Source organism: Corvus hawaiiensis, chromosome 18, assembly GCF_020740725.1.
Source record: "Corvus hawaiiensis isolate bCorHaw1 chromosome 18, bCorHaw1.pri.cur, whole genome shotgun sequence".
In the NCBI taxonomy this organism is placed as follows: domain Eukaryota; kingdom Metazoa; phylum Chordata; class Aves; order Passeriformes; family Corvidae; genus Corvus; species Corvus hawaiiensis.
The window spans coordinates 12516427-12537121 of record NC_063230.1 but is presented as its reverse complement, the minus strand read 5'-3'; the positions used below and the strand labels follow the sequence as shown (position 1 = coordinate 12537121).

Below are 20695 nucleotides of genomic sequence, written 5' to 3'. Positions count from 1 at the left end.
TAGTAATTTCCGTGTGAGTAAAGAGATAGAAATAAGTAATCCTAGATTTGGGTAGTGAAGGGAGTCTAAGAACATCCATTTTAGTTATTAAGAGTTTAAATGGAAGTAAGATGGTACCTCTAATATAAACCAAATAATCTGATACCCAGATGGTAAATGGCTGCTCCCATAAAACAGTGGATGTGCTGCTTTCTCATGCCTGTTTCTGATGCCTGGAACTATTTCATCTCTCAGGTCCATGTGGATCTTGCTGTAGCTCCAAGGACAGCTGAAATCAACATCACTAAATCCCTCAAAACTGCAGAATATTACAGTAGTTTTATAGCTGGGATGCTTCCTCATCCAGTTCTGGATAGGGATAAGGAGAAGCCTTCAGAAACATAGTGAGCTGCTGCTGATCATAGTGTTTCAGCTGGGACAAATTTGGTAAGTGCTGCAGCCCCCAATTTACCTAAATTTTTGATTTATTTGGACCTTCCCAACAGAAATGCAAGTATTTTGCCATACCGGATGTTTAATCTTATTAACCAGTTAGGCTCTTAACAATTACAAAGTAAAAAACTGGGAAGTTAACTTTTTGTTGCAAGATAGGAAGTAAAGATAAAACTGTGAAATTTGAAGATTTTTGAATGCTCCCATCAAATCCTGAACTAGGTGGAAAAGCCAGTGAACAGAATCCATTAAAGCTGCATTTATTAAATGTCCACTTGTATAAAAAGCTAAAAATAGTGTTTGAGTTTTTCCAATTTTCTTTTGATAACAGTTATTATGATTTTCTGCTTCATCTCAGAAAGTCATTTTGCTGCTGCTGCTGCTGCAGTGTATAATCTGTGTGCCCTTTCTTGGTGCAGCACAAATGACAGAGCACTAATCAGATCAGAACAACAATCACGTCATCTTTGAGTAACTAGCAATAAACTGTTTTTATAAGGAAGAAAGATGAACTATTTTTAGGGTAACTCGGAACAGAAAACCAGAAAATGATTGTACTCGGTCTTACTCCACATCACTGCTGTGAATTTCCAAGGCATTGCTTTTTCCTGGGCTGCAGGCTAATCCCTGTCATACATCTTTGTGTAAATGGTCCAGTCAAATAGGATTTCTAAGGTTTGGTTAAAAGTTTTGACTTAAGTCTATGAAATCCCCTTTCTCCCTGCCCTGTCTAGTGACTCTGAACCACAGGCTGATTCCTAAGTAACCTAAATGTCCATTTTTGGTGATTATCCCACGTTTTCAGCATGTCTCATATCTCCTTGTCTGTGTTATTTTACTATTGCTGTCAACCCTTCAGCAAACGTCTCCATTGGAAGTCCAGGAATGGGACTGCCGTGGCTTTTCCAGCTCTGCAGCCCCAAGGAGCTGTGCAGGTGCTGTGTGGGAATGATGGCACAGGGCAGGAGGCAAAAGCATCCAGGTGTCTCCGGAGACGGCTGTGCCCACCCCACACAGCCTGGCCTTTCCTGAGCTTCTCCCTGCCAGAGATTCCTTCTCTGCCTCACTAAATCCCGCAGCAGTCAGCTCCTGGAGGCAGGGGGTGGTGGCACAGCTCTACCTGTGTCTTCCTTCCACCCTGTGCCAGAGGCACCCTGCTCTTCTCCCTGGCCTGAGGAGGGTCAGTGTGCAGCTGTTGGGAAAAACTATCTCCAGCTATTCGTGGGAGGGCTGGCATGAGGATGTCCTGGGATCTATGGATCTGAGACCCATTCCTCACACTCAAGCTGCACTGTGAGCCCTTAGGAAGCTTCTCAAATAAATGTCATTAAATAACCCATTTTTCCTGTGGCCCAGCCACCAACAATTTCCTTCTCTCACCTAAAAAATGTAAAAAAAGAAGAATACCATACAGTCAAAATGTAGTTTTGCCAGCTTTTATTTCAGTCCTGTTAACAAATATATTTAATGCAAAGGCAAACCAGGAACTCTATAATTACCATATTCTCTGGATATAGAAACCAGCAAAAGATCTCATAGTTAGGTATCAAAGAAAGGAAAATTACTTTTTTTTATATCCTGAAAAGACATTCTACTTCAGGCAGGAAAAACTATAAAAAACCCCACCAACCTATCTAGGAATCCAGTAAGCCAAAGGAGAACAGCAGGATTTCTGGTCCCACGAATTATCTGTGTGCTGCTGATCTGTGCCAGGGGCCAAGAGCTGCTCGTGCAGAATGGTGACGTGTGAGGGACACTCTCAGTCCTCACCTCCATCCCTGTGCCCCCGGCTTAGCCGTGGGGCACCTCTGAGGGCAGTGACAGCTGCCTGTGGCTCACAGCTCAGGGCTGCACTCCAGGCCAGATGCAAGAACCACTGGGCCATATCTACATCCATGGATAACCTCCAGCCCTGGGATGACCCTCTTTGGCTGTGTAATCCCTTTGGAATTGCACTGTGCAGACAAAACAGCTCAAAACTCCTCCCTGGGGAAAGCCTCAGCCGAGCTCCCTTTACATTTTCACACAGGCAACTCAGAAAATGTGAAGGAGGTAAATGTGCAAGAAAAATACTTCTGTTAAAAACAACAGCAACAAAAGATAATGGAAAAAGCTCAGAATCCAAGTGATTGTTCTCCAGGCCGACTCCTGATGCTGTAGCAGTGAGGTGTCTCCTGGAAGCACAATCAGCTGAGCCCAACCGTGCAAGGAAAGAATGACCAGGAGTGTTCGGGCCAGGGTGACAGCGGCCCCGCTCCTGCTGCCACACTGGCTGGGTAAGGACAATAGGGACAGATAGGGCCAAGCCAGGAGGGCCACAATTATACAGTACCAAGTCCCAGGCCTTGCAAAAATGTAACCTTAGCGGTAGAGAATGAGAGGCAGAGCAATTACGTGAGTTTTCTGTGACCCTGCAGAAGGATTTGTTTCCCTTTGATCTCCCTACAGTGCGTGCCATTCCCAGCCTCATAAAACACGGATTTACGAGCAGGTTCACCCCAGTGCAGCCCTCCCAACAGCTTCCAACCATGGCACATTGTCACTGAAACAGTGGAGCAAAAGCTTCCAGAAGGGTTCTTTGCTCTCTCTGTTTATGCACCAAAACCAAACCACGTATAAAAATGGTAGAATTGATGAAAGCAACAGTATTTAACATTCCTACTTCATGTGGGTATCAGGAGGAAGAATTCATAACACAAGCCTATCTTTACCTCCTTCCTGAATGACCTGACCAATGGCTGCTTGATTTTGTTGTTTCAGAAAACATTCTCTCTTACATTCCATTAATTGCTCGAAGTCCTGCCACATTTTCATTTGCTTCATATTTGGCCCGTGACTTTCCCGTACAACTTTCTGTTTCTCTCGTAGTTTCTGTTAAAAATATAAAAATATCAGATTTCTGCAACAGCTCTACACCACAGAAGTTGCTTGCATAGGCAGCTTGGAATGACAGAGATTTTTATATGCTATGGAAGTATTGTTTTGTTCACATTGATAACACGCCCTGCAAGTGCTAAATGCATTAACACCTGGGATTTAGATCTTTGTACGGATTGACAACTATTTCCATGGTTTCTAACTGTCTGAATATTAATCTTATCTATTTGAGAACTTATGCTAAAAATCTGACATCATTTCCATGCAGAGCTCTCGCAGTATCAAGGTACAACCCACAATGGATTCATATCATGATACTGTAACATGAAATCAATGTTTTACAATTAAACCCCCTGCTGATTATTAATAGTGGCAGCCCAGACCTGTAAAAATCACTCAGACTTACTGAGAAAAGGAAATTAATAAAAGCTGTTTGGTGTGACTTGCTAAGCCCAACCTCGTCCCTGCTGATCTGAGCTTCAGACAAGATTAAAACTGGACAACTGCTTTAGTCTGACGCCGCTGATCCCCTGGCCTTTAGCAGCAGTGATGAGGTTGACAGGCTCAGAATTTATTGTCTTCAACAGGTTGCTTTATATACAACAGAAAATCTGAGCTGGCACAGTTCGTTATGCCCCTGCTTCAGGGTCTTATCCAAACGGTTTTCAGGGAATGTGCTGTCACACTGAGCTGTTTGCCTATCCCTTAGAGCAGCTTGTGCTATTCCCTGCAGGAAATCAAGCCCTGAGGAGGGAGCAGGATCCTCTTCCAGGGTATTAGTTACCAATGCCAGCAGTGATGGAATTTTCTTTGTAGGCTGCATTATGCTTTTTATAAAAGACTGACCACAGCCTTTGGGAATAAGCCCCACAAAACTATGAACTGTACAATGTCTGTACAAGGTAAAAGCCTCATTCTTACCTTCCCAAGGTTTTCTTGTTCAAGGATGATTCGTGTATACTGTTCTCTAAAGGAAATATAAAATGATTTTATCAGGATTTGGTTCTGTGTAACAGGACAGAATAATGATGCCAACATGGAAAATAATGGAAGTATTGGGAGGTTCATAAATGAGACAGAAGAGGAAACACAAAAAACCCCATTTTTGTCATTGGGCAACACATGTCTTAATATGAAGGATCACATCTCCTTGTCTCAGCTGTGCAGCTGGGAAAAGTGATACTGGCTAAGGTCTCTTACATTTTTGAAGCAGGCATGATCACTGCCCCTTCCAGCTTGAAGGCAACAGCGAGACCATGCAGATGAGATACTCCTGATGCCTTTTATAATGCATTTATCCTGGTGACATCCCGAGGTGAGCCACGGCCTGGCTTGTACGAGTGTCAGAGTTTACAGACCCAGAGCCCTTAATTGCTGTGAATGCAGCACTGGAATGAGTGGGAAAGTACAGGAATGAGGGGGAATGGCATTTCAGCCCAGGTCTGACAAGTCCAGTGAGTGCAGTGGGAATGCTGCACGTTCCTCTCCCAGAAAACAGCCCTCACATTTCAGGGCCTCAATATAGGCTGAGAAGTGTTAATGCTGACATTCAGCACGGAAAGCCCTGGCTGTCCACCCCTGTCTGTACCAAGTGGCCACATCACTCTGCCATACCCAAAGCTGACACATGACCCCTGACAACAGAATATGCAAACCACAACAGCACTGTCCACAGACAGCACTAGGACGTATCTTTAGTTTTTTTGAAATGTGACAATAGAAAAAAACCTGTGCACTGAGCCACTTGGAAAAAAAATCAATTGTATTTTCTGTGTAATTATTATATTCTTTGTGTGTGAGAGTCAGCTAGTGGAATTCAAAATAACCCAGCTCATTTAAAGAGCTTTTCAAATTGCTTAGGGCAGATGACTTTTGCATAGAGAAATCCTAATTTTGAGAAAGAAATTTCAGCCTTCATGATGCCAGAGCATGAAGGTTTCTTGGAGCGTGAAAGCAGCTGTGTGGACCCAAGGCATCACATTCCCTGATTCCTTCCCTTTCTCCCCAGTACTCCAGGACTTTGACTGGAGCACTTGGGCCTCGGGCCAGCTGGTCTTGCCTCCACAGGAATGGATCACTTTAGGATCTCTTGCTCTTGGACAATTCCAGCCAGAACAGATCAGAGCTGTGCTGAGGCTGCTCCAGGTGCTGTGTTGTCCCACTGATCTCAGCAATCCTCACCCAACTGGAGGTGAGGCTGAAGCTGCTTCTTTGCCCTGGCACACAGCACGTGTTCTCACACATTTGGCCTCCAGAACACCCTCTTTTTTTTTTTTGAAGTAGAGTTTTCAAAGTAATCATCAGAGGATTTTATGTCTTTCCTAGTAAGTTTTTCTTTACTATTTATAATGATGACTGGAAAGAATGTAACTTAATAACTTTGTTAAAAACTCCACAACTTTCTATTTTTAGAAAAGAAAATTAACTTTTCACATTCCTAACAAGTGACTCCACGGAACAGAGAGTTTATATTCAATAAAGAGGGTCTGAATTAAGACATTTTTTTGTTCAATATGTTGTTAGGAAAGTGCAATTCTATTTATGGTTCATTTTTACTCCGTTTACATTCCAGTGCTTGCTGAAAAATACCTTCAGGTTCTAAAGGGATGTCTAGAGAAAAATGTAATCGTCTCATATTTTGCTAAGATGTCTCTATTGAACTTTGCTGTAACTCATTGAAATGAGACAGCACTGTGACCTCTTAGAAAGGTCAGGACTGTGGCTGGTCCCTGTGGGAGGATAATTTCCACAGTCGGGAAGTGAAATGGGGACAGCACAGAGGGGTAACAGCCTCTTCACATTCCCTCACCATACCTGGGATTACATAGCTGGGCTCGTGCTCCATTCCAGCACTGGGCTCTGACGGCTGCTCCGTGTGAATCCCCATATCCTGGATGTTCAATTCCCAAGTATTTGAGTTGGAGTGAACCAACCTGAGCTCCCACTCCCTGCTGTCTGACCCCGCTGCCTCAGCTGCTCCTCATCCTCATGAATATTCATATCATCACTAAGGTTTTATCTGTTCATCCTTCTGCTTAATTTTGCTGTTTCATCATTCCTTCATTAGTTAAATGTTTATTTCCTACAGCCTTCCATTATTTTGTGAGATGGAGCAAGAGGCCTCTCAGCCTCCAGCCCCTTCTCTCTCCTCGTCCTTCTCTTCTCCCTCCCCAATATTTGTAGTTTTGATTCTTTTCTTACTCTTACTTTCCACTGTTTACCACTCTTTGCCATACAGTGTTTGAACATTCCCAGGCCTCACATCCTTGCAGAAGGTCATCTCTCATGGATGTTACTCTGGTCCTTCGCTTCCTGGTGATCTCTGCCTCCTGTTCTAGAACATGGAGATGCAGCTCCACTGGTACCAGTGCAAGGGGCTTCAGGAAGGGTCTGATGGATTCCCCTGAGAGAATCCCTGGAGTTTTCTCACTGTTTGACAATTTCCCTGTCAATAGCCATAAAACTGAACAAACACCAATTTTAAAACTGTTTTGATAAATGTTTTTGTGACTGAGAAATACTGTGGTGGGAAAGCAAAGACCACCTTGTAAAGCTACTGACACCAACTGGATTATTTTGTTGACAACAAGGCTCTAAGATTCATTTTTCTGGAAAACAGAATTTCTATTTCATGCAATATTCTGAAATTTTGGAAAACTAATTATGAAGAATAAGCCCCGGGTATTATGACACTTTTACCAACTGGAAATTATAAATGTTTTGGGGTTTTCTGACGCTTAATCTTGAAACAGTTTGTTGACTGTTGCCTGAATTTTGTTTCAGCTTTTATGTTGTATTAGAAGATTGAACATACACAAAATTTTCAACAGGATACTTTTACAAAAATATTTAGTTAAGTGTAAAAAATCTCTATGACATGGTAACATTTAGACTTCTTAGCACAGATAATGAATCTGAAATATCTCATTCTCAGAAAACATTTCCATCTTTGGCAGGAAAAATTTCTATTTAAAATAGAAAACTACACCAAAAATAATCAGCAGCTCAATTTATAGTATTTCCTGTTTCTCTCCCTGCCAGTCAAAGGCGAGGGGTCCTGAAAGAGTCACGGGATGAAGGAAGTGGCTTTTACTGGAGTCAGTGAAACTGAGGGTAAGGATGGAAGTTCATGGGATGGTGCAGAACCATCCTCCAAGTGTGGGGCTGCCAGTTGAAGCCCTATCCCAGGCTGAGAACCTCCAATGAGAAGGGCAAATCTCCTGGTATGTCTGAGAGAACTTGTAGATTTACAGCAGTAAAGGCTGGAATCCGAGATGCTTATTTTTAGATTATTATAGTGTTTCTAAATTTATCAGGTGAACTCCTCTGGTCCAAATGCCAGTGAGAAAATTCCTGACTTCAGCCTCAGTTTGTGAATCTCCTTCAAGTCACCCCAAGGGGAGCACCCTGCCCCGCTCACCGAACCGCCTTGCGCCGCTCCTGGGGGTCTGGGGACACATAGGCCTTCATCTCCTCCTTGGCACGCTGCAGCTGGATCTCCAGGGTCTGTAAAGAAATCCACAATTTAAATAGATGTATGTGTGTATATATTATAATTGCTATTCCATTTCACTGGGAACAATTTGTGCTCTTACCCTTTTCATGCAGTTAATGTAATGGTAGTTGCTCTCTTCCTGGGCACACTCCTCAAGAAGCCCTTTCACCTCCTGTGGGAAAAGAGTAAGATTCCAAAGGATATGGTGACTGAAAGTTCCCAGGAGATGCCCTGTGTTGCCATATAAACCATGAGAGTTTATAATAATAATAATAATCCTGAATTGATAATTTCTCAAATGTTTATATAATTTGGGCTTCTCACAAGTCACTTTTAAAGTGAAAGACAACTGAATGGCTTTACATTGGCAGCCTCAGTCACAGTCAGAGATGCAAAATGGCTGTTAACAGGTTTTTATTAATGCCTGACTTCTAACAGACTCTTCAGCAGTGCTGCCAAGACTCCTGTTCCTCAGCACATCTGAAGTGCCAGGCACAGCTGTGAACAAGCATTTCCTGGAACACATCTGCAAAGTGCATGTTAGTCTTGCCAATAGTATGTTAATCAGCAGTCAATAATTACATGGAGGAGGAGTATGGAGATAGTGGGTTGCTCCCATCTCTAAATGGTCCATCCAAAAAAACCCTCAATGGAATTCCTGTACACATTCCAGGCTGCACAGCATTTGCCATTCCAGAGCTCTGTCACTGTGTGATTTTCAGACCATCAGCTGGAAAACTGAATTCTACAGTTCAACTCATGTCCAGCTCAGTGAGTGGATGTGATTGTCACCACATGCTAGAAAATGACTACGAGTTGTCTGCCAAGAAAAAAAGCCTTGATTGCTGTTGTAAAATAGTTCCTTTGGAAGGTCCATTTCACACCAGGTCCATCTGGTGTGAAGGACCCCACAGAGGAACTTTTAGAGCAGGAAAAGAACTCTGTATATCCACCCACACTTTAAAGGTACTCTCTGTTTATCTTGCAGTATATTCCTTTGTGGGCAAGGCCTTGAGAAACCAAGCCCAGTCAAAATTCACAGGAATGATGGAGTGAGACAAAGGAATACAAGACAGTCCCATTTAATGAAGTCTCCTTGCCACCAGTTTCAGTCATTAATTATCCATTGAATTTGTTGCTAGTGCAGTGAATCTGCTAAATGCATATAAAGATTTGTCTTGACCAATTAATCTTTATTTTACGTTCAAATTCTTCCCTAACAGATACTGTCCAGGGCAGCAGAATTTCTGGCAGATGCACGTCCTTGCTGATCAGAGCTGGATGAAGCACCCTGAGTCCATCTGCTGCTGTTCAGGACCTGTGTGACTGCAGGCACCCCACACAGCAGCTTCAGGCATGACCTGTGGGTCACACTGACTCATTGACTGGATTTGTACTTTCCACATCCCGAGGGAAGGCAGGGAAACACTGTACCACAGCATTTATCCATGAGCAGGAGCCAGCCCCACCTCACCTGTTCCAGGGCCGAGCGATTGGTCTCCAACCCGGCCGCACAACTGTCGTACTGGATTTTCTTCTCATCACATTCTTGAGTTAATTCCTTGGTGAAAAGGGCAAAAGGGCACATAAATGAAATCTTCCTGTGACACTCAGGCCCCTCACACACCAGCCCCAGCTCCTGGCGCACTCAGTGACCCTCACTGGCACATGGGTGTGGTTACACAGGGAAGCCACCAAGCCCCTCACATTCTGGGGATCAGAGAGAGGGAAATTTCCTCTGTACAGCACATCCATGGCTTTACCCTGCCAGGGTAACAAGGCTGTATTTGCAAGAAGAAAGAACAAATAATGATAAAAATAGACATTGAGAAAGGATCAATATAAGTGCTCCCTATGAAAAGCCAAATTTCAATTACAGTTGTACACAATCAACCCCTTCGCTGGATTTCATCTGTGACACTTTGAATGGAACCATTAAATGTAGGTTTTCTGGAAATTTCATTGATAGATAAATGCACCAGTTTATTTAATTCCATGGTAACGAGCCAACTTATGGCAGCTGTAGACCCAAAAGACTTTTTTTTTTCCCAGCTCTCTATAAAATTTGAAAACAAATGGACAAATTTGTCAGTGCCACAGACTAATGCAGGAATTTGAGCAATGTATCCAACATTTGGATGGGAACTTATCTGCAATCCACTCAGAAAGGACAGTGTTGGTTGGGATCATCAGTGCTGAAATACAGAAATAGCTTTGCAACTAATCTGAAACTAACTTTGCTTTGGGTTTGAACTATGACTTTTCACATTTTCCCCTGATGTAGTAATTTTTAAAATTGCTATAAAGGATTACATTTTGTGCCTGCACTGTCAGCTTTTACAAATTCCAACCTTTAGCATGTTGCCTGCTGCAAACGCTGTTGACAAGTTCTGCTGTTTCCAGCTTTCCCTCAGAGTTGATCATGTCCTTGTAGACCACTTCAGAGATCTGTAAACTGGATTTATTTGGGGGTTTGACTCGATTTGCAGAGAAAGAGAGGAGTGTTTCTACAAACCTGGCAGTTCTGACGCAGCTGCCTCAGCTCTTTGATGACGGGAGCAAGGCTTGCCTTCTTCTCTGCCACCATGGCATTCAGTTTCTTCACCTGAGAAAGGGACAAAATAATATTCATTAACTCTGTGACCCTAATTGTACATTTATGTAATTAGGAATGTGAAAAGAAAGGGAAGTAAACCAAAATACAGAGAGAAAAAATGTGTGATGAAACCTTAATTATGTAACTGAAGTTCAGGCCTAATTAAAAAAGGGAAAGAGCCCATCTGGCAGTGGGGTCGCTCCCACAAATGAGGCAAATTCTGCTCCCATTGTTCCAACTGAGAACATCCCAGAAAAGTCCAGGACACTGCCCATGTGCCAGACACCAAAGAGCTGAAGGAGTAGGGGAGATGAAGGGGATGCACAGAGGGGGCTCAGAGAAAGGAAGAAATCCTTAAGAAAACAAATAAACCTGCCTAGGTTAAATAAAGCTTGAAAATGCTAAAACTGAGTGACTTTGACATACTTAGACTGAAAATTCAAATTGCATCCACCTTTCTGTTTGAGAGTAATTCTATTTTAGTTACACCATTTTATTTTCCTAATGAGTTAAAAAGATGCTATTTTGCTTTTTGCTCTCTTATAATATTTTCTAATTAGAAATTCAAGCTCGTTCTTGCTTCTATGGCTATGTGGGCAGGTAAATTAAAACATGACAGTTCTAAGGACAATTGAAAATCAGGCTATAGAGAAAAAGACAAGCTATTTAGCTCTTTAAGCATATTAAGTATCTTTTCAACAAATGCTTAACTCCAGTGATTTACAAACATTTTAGAAAAACCCTCTATTACAGATTCAAACCATTTGTCTCTTTCAAATAATGTGTCAAATAAGAACAAATATGAAACCACTTCTGAAATCACAAAAAAAGTAAAAATTCAAAGACAAGAAGATTTGATATCCCTAAAGTTTCTGAAGGGGAGAAAAGAAGCATTTATTTGTAGGATTTTAAAGACAAGAAATGCACATTCTAGTAAACTTTGTCAAGATTATCTTTGCAGATGTATTTGTTAGAAATATTTATATATATATATATATATGTATAAACACAGGTTAAAGGAAAATTATAAACCCAAACAAAAACATTAAACTGGGTTTTATATGCTGAGGACCCAGATACTCTAACTGAGGAAATACAATAGTTTAAGACCAAAATCACCATTTCAGACATGTTATCTAATGTCTGGCCTTTCACTTCATCCATTTCACTCTTCACTGCAGAGACTCGTTCCAGCTCCTCCTGGGTGTAGCTGTATCCAGAGATTCCTTTCTTCTCCTCAATTGCTTGCTGCAGACACAAACAATAAATGCTGGATGTGAGTCCATTAACCAAGAAACAGCAAATTCCTTCTTGGAATATTGTAAAGAAGTGAAAAGGGTAAGTACTGTAATCAATTTATTTTATTAATCAATTGATTATTATTAATTAATTTATTATAATTAATCCAGCTGCCAGAAAAGTAGATTTTATCTCATGCCTGAACAGCAGGACAATAAAAACTCTCTGTAAATACAATATTTGGTCATCCAATGCTCAATGAAGTGAACAGAGAATTTCCACAGGGTAAAGTGAGCTGGAGGTCAGGCTCTCTATAAGTTCAATGTGTAAAATCTGTCTGCTTGATCAGAAGATGCAGCTAATTATTTTGTAAAGTATTTTGGTAACAAGAATACAGGGATTGGAACAAAATACCACAGAGTGTTCCTGCACTTTGGATGCTCACAGTTATCCAGAGCAGAATCCCTTCTGCTGCTGTTCTGGCTTAGGAAAGATTCATCCAGTTTTAAATTTAAATGCATTTTCTTCTAAATATTCTGGGGTTAGAATGTTTCCTTCCTGCCTGCTCTTTCTTTAAATATCATTCCTATACATTTTACAGCAGTAACTTGGATCCTATTTGCTGTTGGTCATTCTCTAAGCCCTCACTACATCTGTGGATACCCAAAAGTAATTTAAGCATCCAGCCTTGCCCTAAGCAGCATTTGTGCAGATTTACCATCAACTTTAAAAAGCGGGGTCGGGCCCTTCAGTCTAAAAAGAAGCTGCAGAGCAGTCCTGATGGACACGAAGTACAGCAGCCTCCCAGTCAACAGGCAAAAGTACCTTTTATACCCTAATGGCTCCTTCAGCAGGGGCAGCGGGAGCTGAGGGGGAAACACATCAGAATAACCCAAGCAGCATCCCTGGGATCCTAAGGCTGTTCCCGGGGCAGGGAGGGCTGGGGGAGCAGCACGAGCTCGTGTTACCAACTGCTGCTGAATGGCCTCGTGGCGCTGCCTCAGGAGCTCCTCAGTCCTCTGGAGGATCCCGTACTCCGCTGTAATTTCTGCTATTTCCAGTCGCTTCTTCTTGTAAAACGTGTTCTTGCTCCGGAGCTTGTTCACGTACTGCTTGAACTGGGGGAGAGAGAGCAGGAACTCACTTCACTTACAGCCAAGCAAGCCTCTTACTGCATAAAATGTAATTATCCTCTTTGTCCTGCACATTGAAGATGCAGTGTTTAGAACAGAGGGCTGGAATTCAGGATTCCCAGGGTCTATTTATTTTCAGCTCTGCATTTGTTCACTGAGCGAGATCAAGAAAAGCAGCTCCACTGCTTTCTGTCCCAGCTCACTCATTTGCAGGCCTGAGATCACTCCCTTCTGCTCACCACCATTTGACAGCTGGAAAAGTAAATACTCCTTGCAAAACGTTATGGGAGTCATGGATAATAAAAACTTAATGCAGCAGTAATTTGCACTTGTAACAGAGCCCCAGCTCTGCACTGCACAGCCCCAGCTTTGCAGACCAAAACATGGTAACAGAGAGCAGCAGAATTGGAAGGGAAGAGGACATGGGAAAACATTTTATTTCTTTTTAAAATATTCTCAGTAGTTAAAATGTGTTGTACTCTTTCCTTGACTCCTGCAGACCTAGATGATATCTCTGGCTAAGTTTTCAAACCCAGGAAAAAGCAGAGTCCTTGCATAGAAAGAGAAAAATACAGTATTTATTTCACTCAAAATCTAAAGCAATGGAGAATTTATATTTGTATTAAAGACTGAGCAAAATAATAAAAACCCTTACAGTCCAGCAACCTTAGCTAATTTACACCTGAACCTGTGTGTGTTCAATTTGTAACACAAGTACCAGGGGTTGAAACAAACAGGTAAGATTTTTCTGTGCCTTAATGTTTTCCATCTGTCGTGCAATCTTAGCTCTTATTCCTGGATTTTACATGAGAGCTATGAGGTAAATGCCAATCACAGCTCAAAAACGCATTCTGATCCAGAGATGGAAAGCAAATAAATTTTATGAGAGTAAATGATGTAAGAACAGGCTTCCGAAGGCTCCTGGATGAGGAGGAGTTCGGTGTGTGCAGGGAGCACAGACCAGGCAGCCCCAGAAGGAAAATGAATCCCACTCCCACTGATACAAGTTTGAAATTCAAACATAAATGAACTTAAATTTTGGAATTTACATTAATTTTTCTTTTTGTGAAATTATCCCTCTCCCTTCTACAGAATAAATCCAAACCCCCAGTGTGACCATAGGCTAAGAACCCCCAGAGTAACTGTATGTTCTATAAAAAGTGTCCTGGGCAAAATGCCCACAATGAAATCAACCCTGTTCATCTGCCATCCTGTGCAATATCTAGGCCAAAGCTGCCTCTCTCTTGCTACGCTCCAGAACTATTTTTAAAGCCAAAAGCTATAAACGTTTTTGGTGAAAGAACAAACCCACAAATTACTCAATGTGCTCTATGCAGATTGGCCTCTGTGTGGCTTTGGGATAACATCCTACATCCTGCTACTACCCAGGACAAGGATAGACAAGGTCACCTGAGCCCTGTCACACTCTCTGGTACATTACTGGCACATTTCATACAGCAGTACCAAATTCATTCCTTTTCATAGCAAATTCAATCACATCCTCTTAGTTAATACAAAAGACTTTTTTTTTTTCTTTCTTTCTTTCCTTAGACAATACCAAGCTTTCTGTGATTTCCAAGTGATTACAGAAGTATAAATACAATCTCTGTCAACTGAGGAAAATCTAAGGCAAGCACAGTCATCTGTCTTGATCCCTGGGACATTTCATTTGACCGCTGGAATATAAGAAAGAATGAGGTAAAGGATTAAATTAATACGTGACCACACAGAGCTATCAAATCTGAACAATCTTCTGTCAGTGTATCCCAGGATGAAAAGCAAACTATTATTCTCTTCACTTTTAAGGTCTTGAAAATAGCTCGAGTGGGAGGTAGAGTATTTGCATATTCAATATTCAAAGCATAATGTATTTTACAATGGAAGTCAAAGGATCTTGTTGATTAACGAACCAATTCCACCACTGTTCTATTATTAGTTGATTAACTTAGGACTATATAATACAAATTTCATCCAAAATGAACTACAACTTGCTCACAGTGACAACTGAAATCTGTTCATTTTAGGAGGTGGATGTCAGTCAGCACAATCTCTGGCTTTTTAAAGCAAACTTAACCTTTCATACAGCTTTTATTGCAGCAAACAACATAAAACAGTTATAAACAACAGTAGGAAAATTATCATCTGTGTAGAAAATCAATCAATAATTTGGCAAAATGTTCAAAAGACCTGATCTACTCCAAGGGCAGCACAGATTAGCCTCTCAAAATCTCACTGCCTGAAGGCTCCTTTAGATCCAGGGCCAAGCTCTTAGATTTGACTCTACTTAAATCAGGAGCTTCTAGGGATCTTACAGCAAAATTAGGTTTCTTCAGCCTAAAAGCTGAGAATCATTTCATAGGTTTCCAAAAATTAAAAGAAAATATAAAATACCAATGTTTTTCATCTGTGTGAGCATTGCTTCTGAGGCTTTATACACCTCATGTGTACATGAGAAATCAATGCCACAAAACACTGCATTTCACTGTGGTGAAAGGTCTTTTAAATAATTTGAATAGTTCACAGAGAAATAACATTGTTTGGCCACATCACTTTCAAGCTGAGTAACCAAAGGAATCCACTTCTGAGCAGCAGCATTTTCCCATAGACCAAGGCAACTGCTCCCTGTGTCCAAACTCAGCAGGCTCATCCTGTGGAATTCCCATGGATCTGCCCGTGCAGTGATGTTCCAGTCAAGGCCACGTCCACCAGTAGCTTTTCTTTCTCAAGCAATTTAACACAAGCAGTTATTTCAGCTTCAAAGATTAAATGACTGGACAAGAACCAAGTGCTGGCACTGAGGGAGCAGCTGAAGCAAACCAGCCTGGAGCCCATGTCAGCTGAGTTAGAGCCCCTGGAGACACAAAAACCATCCAAGGGAAAGCAAGCAAAGATTCTGCCTTTTCACTTGGCTATTTTTATGGGGGACTGTAACATAACAAGCATGGAATGCAGATTATGGAACATGGTGAATGAAAACAGGGCTTTGATCTCTCACATCACGTCCCACAGCACCCACCATCCCTGGGCAGATTTCCTGGATTATGCTCCATTTTTATTGGAAGAATCCAGCAATGCACCTACTTTATGCTTCTCCATTTATTAGAATCTGGAAGAGGTTGGTATCACCAGATTCAGTCTCTCCACACTTAGTGAAGTAATTATTATAACAGCTCTAAATAAAAATCAAATCTGGGGTGTTGAAATGGCTTCTCCAAGGGCATCCAGAGCCTGACAGGTTATCCCTCTCCAGGAAAGGACATCAGCCTGGTGACCACGTGCCCTCTGTAGTCAGAACTGGGACCAGAGCCCAGCTCCTCTATGTCAGCCTTGGCCTTTCACTACAAGCTCCTCACCTCATCTCCTTTAACCTCACACTTGCCCCAGGAGAAGTTTTCACAAGGTTCTTATTCCAAGATTATCATTAAAGGAGAAAATGGATAAGCCTGTTTACTCAAAAGAACAAATCACAGATAAATCACTCACTTCAGAGTCAAATCTTTTAAAATAGTATTTTCTGGATTAATGCAGCAATTTGATTGTGTTATTGTAATCAAAATGTTCTTCATACGAAAGTACTACAGAAAATAAAGTATTAATTGTAAAAATAAAGTGTTTCTTTATGAAACATAACTAAACAAGGTTCCAAATAAACAGTTTAGTTAAGAAAATTATTTGCATAAACACAATAATTGCAGGAAATCTTAGCTGACTATATCTGTTTTCATTAAGAACTGAGGAACAGATGTTTTAATTTCTAACTAGACTAATTAATGGATACAGACTGTCCAAAGTACTAAAATTCAGTTAGGAAAAGTTCCTGAAAATGACAGATTTTCCATACTTTTTTCCTAAGAGGCTCTAAATTTAAGCTAGTACAGCCAGTGTTGGACAGAGTTAATAACTCAGACATCGAAGGATGGGCTTCTAAAAGATAAGAGCAGTAGAACCTCGGTCTAATAAAATGAAAGTATCCTACAGTCTGCTCATGGCACAGCTCAGCCAGGAAAACTCCTTCTTAGCATTTTCTAGGAATGCTTGCTTCTGCTTGCAAGAAATATTAAAGCAGCCATTAGTAATACTTTGAATCAATCCAATTATTTATAATGAAAACCCATTTTCAGTGCTCAGGGAAGATGTACAGATCAGTGAGAACCAGGATTTATCCTGGTGGCAGGGGGTGCTGAAGGAGTGCTCAGCTCTGGGAGATTTTCCTGAATCTCTGCATGCTTGGTTCAGGTGACAGAAAGCTTCCCACAGCAAAAATCTGGCAGATTCAGGTGGATCAGCAGTTTTTGAGGAAAAGTGACAAGATTTTTGGTCTGAGGCTGCTTTCTCTGTTTGCAAATGGAAACGTTCGTCTTGTTTTCCCAGGGGCAGGTAGGCATGGATGAGCATTTGTATGGAAAAAAGATTAAACTCCTTAAGTAAATGCATATGCAAACCTCACACACCTGTGAACAAAGTGGGAGGACTTCTATGCCAGGTTCTCAAAACCAGACTAATTCCCACTCCTGCAGCTCAGCACAGCTGAGACAACTCCGAATCGTTGGGAAACTCGATGTTCTTGGGGCCCTGTGCTGGACTCTGGAAAGTACAATGGGTTGTGTAAAGGGCTAAAAATATCCCAGCTTTACCTAGGATCACTTGTAATTGAACCATCCAGCATTCCAAGTGCCAACATGTGATTCCCTAATTTTCAGGATGTGACAGCTGCAGCGAGGAGCTGCCAACTGTGCCCCCTGCTCACTGCACTTTGTTTGAAGTACTTAAAAAGATTTCATAATCCCTGAAGCAGACAATTTATTCCTACTTTGCTGTGTTTGATGTAAATGAATTGGTTATTCCCTGCTGTTTCTCCTGAGTTCTACCCAGGTGTACAACCTCTCAAACCCAGTGGAATGCTTTTCATGATTATGGAAGAAAGCAAAACACTGGCACCTAAAAACCTAGGCCAGGCTTGACCTTTTGGTGAATGAAGGGCTAAGACTACCTCAACTGGAGATCCAAATGCTGGTTTGGGAGCACAAGTTAGGAAGGTGCTGATTCTTCTACTGCCTAGTCTTGAGAGTGCCATGGGATGTAAGAGGACAAAGTAAAGTGAGATAAGGCAAAGATTAGAAATGCTGGGTATAGGAGAAAAACAGTGCTTTGATTCAACTGTAGCATGTTGATAGGATTAAAAAATCCATTTACATTTAAGACAGCAAAGCTATTTGTTAAAAACCCCTCTTTCTCCCTTCTTAAAAATGGAGGAACTAAAACGTGTGACTGGAAGAGGAAAGTGTAAGGAAGCTCTGGGCTGTCAGAGTGTGAAGGTTGAATGTACAACTCCTCCTGTCCCCAGGAACCCCTGAACTGCAGCACTGACTCACCACCACATTAATCAACATTTCCTTTGCTATTGGCTCAAAGCTGGAGCAGCAGAGCACTGAACCAGAAAATACAAATCCTAAAGCAGAACATATCAGAAACAAACCTACAGCAGAAGGTTGGCTGGGAGTGAGGAACCGAGACTTTCACTGGGGAGGGAGAACCTGCTCACACCACTTTTGCTTCATCACCTCTTCCGTGCCAATCCTGTCTCTTCTCTCAGTCCTGGCTCCTCACACCCCAGTCTGAGGCAGGACTGGCTCTGTGCATTTGCCATGGACTTTGAGGAGATGCAGAATCTACAGCACCAAGGCCCTGTGCAGCAATTTTGGCAGTAGACATTTACAAAGAATTAAATATCACTGTCTCCACCTTCCAGATGAGGAAACCATGACCTTTGAAACAGAAATGATCAAAAACCATCAAGAATTCAAATCCTTTCCTAGCTTTTAGAGACAGGAAACACCCTTTACACTGGGGCCTGTGAGTACCACTGCACTTCACTGAAGGAAGTAATAAACACGAACAGGACATGGATTTATATATTGGCTTCCTTGCCAATACACATTTCCTTGCAGAAAGTATTTTACAAACCAGGAAATGCTTCTTATGAAAAGACAAACAATTCTGATTTTAAGCCAATGGTTTTCTCCAAATTGCTCAGTCATTTATCCTTCACTCTGCAAAAGGAAGACTTGAAAATATTTTAAAAATCAAAAGCAGAACATATTTGACCAAAAGGAATGCAGGTCATGTCCAAAACAGGTCTTGTCCTTTTTCTGTATTGAGCCACTTCCTCGTGTCAGACAATTAACTTGAGCTTTTCATTACTAAGCCTTTTACAAGGTTATGAGGTTTCCTTCCTACCCTGTTCTCCTCAAATTTCTATGGATCAGTTTCTTGTCTCCCTGAAGAATAGGCACAATTATTTCTTACCTTACAGTGCCTGTGCAGATAATGTAGAACATATGCTGCTGTCTTGGTAATACATTCTTGTTGATTAATTAAACACTTCTTTCCATCACATGTCACAAAACACAAATTATCATATTTCTGCTTTTAGTTTTGCTTAAAAACTTGTCGAAGACTCCAGCAACGTGCCCAGTGGAGCTGAAAACCTTGGAGTGGAGAGAAATCTAATGCAGGGGGGTCCTTATTATTGCTACCTAAGGAAAGGGTACAGTGTGTCATTGGAAGAGAAACCAACATCTTCATTTTCCATGTCTCCATGCCATTACTCCCACCTGTATTTTCATCCACACTTTCAGATTCCTTTAAAAGTAACTGATTTTGTGGAGCAGGCACATCCTATGGGATTAGGAAGGGAGTTCCTTCTAAAAAGGGCGTTCCCTGTATTTAGTAGTATGTAAAAAAAGCACAAAAACAAAGAACAAGCAAGCAAAGAGTGTGTGCCTCTGGCTAAATGATGGCAGTGCAAACAAAGACAATACGTGAGAGAATGATATTAAGTCAGAGAAGGACGCAGATAAAATTCTCTTTAGTTTAGTGATGCTGCCTGTAAGTTCCCTTAGCAGGATTCTTCCCAACTGGGAAAAATTAATGTCTGAAGAAAAGCTAATTTATTTTGCTGACAAACCAGTACCAAACTGCAGCTCTCTTATTCTTGGCAAACTTTTGAAGCAGAAAAAGCTGCTTTGAGAAGTGCAGCTGCAAATCTCACTTTGCCTGGGCCAGACTGTCTGTGCCAGTCAAAGTCGGTGTCGCAGGTAAACTTCAGGAGGGTCTGGGAAATCTGGGTTTTAAGTAAGAACTTTTGTGGGTAATAAATACCAGAGGACTAATTACATCTCTGATAATCACTGGTATTATGCTTTATAATCATACAGAGTTTCTATATTATTTATAATCATATTGACCTTTATAGTTAGTTATTCACCATCACACCACTGTGATGATATTGCCATTATTTTGGCTGGAATGTTAAGACAGCCCAACACTGAGTCCTTGTATACCTTGCAATGGATTAGGCACAATGTGAATAACAGAAATCAATAATTTGAAAACAGCTACAAATCCCTACCTCCTCCTCAGTCAGGACTTCGGAGCCTTCCAGCTCATGGGCCTGACTGCTCTTCTGCTCCATCTGCCTCTCCAGGCTGGACATCTCTTCCTTGGCAGCCTGAAGCTCTTCTGCCTTGGCTTCCTTCTTCCGGGAAATTATAGAAGCCTGCAAGATCATTAATGTAAAAATTGCCTTGTTCAATCAGGAGAAAAATTATTTTTAGAAAAAATGCATAAATTACATACAGCAGGTTAAACCACGACCTCACTGAAGTTGGCTGCAGCATCCCAACTTTCTCCAATTTGGATAAGGTTTCCAGCACAGACTTTTTCCCAGATTCAAGCTGATCTATTTTACATTTTAGATTTACATTTCTTCACCTCATCTTTTCATTTTCATTGAGGAAAAAGGCAGGCATTTTAGCTGCTCCATTTCTTCTGCTTAGTCCCTCTTGGTGCATATGTAAGGTACACCAACATGGCTTAACTGGAAAGTTATCCAAGATTTCACAAATGTCATAATACAGATTT

The 20695-nt window shown here is 41.4% G+C and overlaps 1 protein-coding gene across 1 annotated transcript in view; it reads right to left on the bottom strand.

Annotated features, from left to right (window-relative positions):
• Positions 1-1854: 1854 nt before the first annotated feature.
• The window catches only part of IFT81 (intraflagellar transport 81), a 37152-nt gene continuing 18311 nt past the window's right edge, over positions 1855-20695 (bottom strand). The window contains exons 10-18 of the mRNA XM_048322899.1: positions 20184-20330; positions 12608-12757; positions 11520-11648; positions 10320-10409; positions 9279-9365; positions 7905-7976; positions 7730-7815; positions 4231-4276; positions 1855-3303 (exon numbers count right to left, since the gene is read on the bottom strand). Of these exons, the coding sequence (XP_048178856.1) occupies positions 3121-3303; positions 4231-4276; positions 7730-7815; positions 7905-7976; positions 9279-9365; positions 10320-10409; positions 11520-11648; positions 12608-12757; positions 20184-20330 (990 nt within the window). The 3' untranslated portion in view covers positions 1855-3120. The remainder of the gene's footprint in view (positions 3304-4230; positions 4277-7729; positions 7816-7904; positions 7977-9278; positions 9366-10319; positions 10410-11519; positions 11649-12607; positions 12758-20183; positions 20331-20695) is intronic.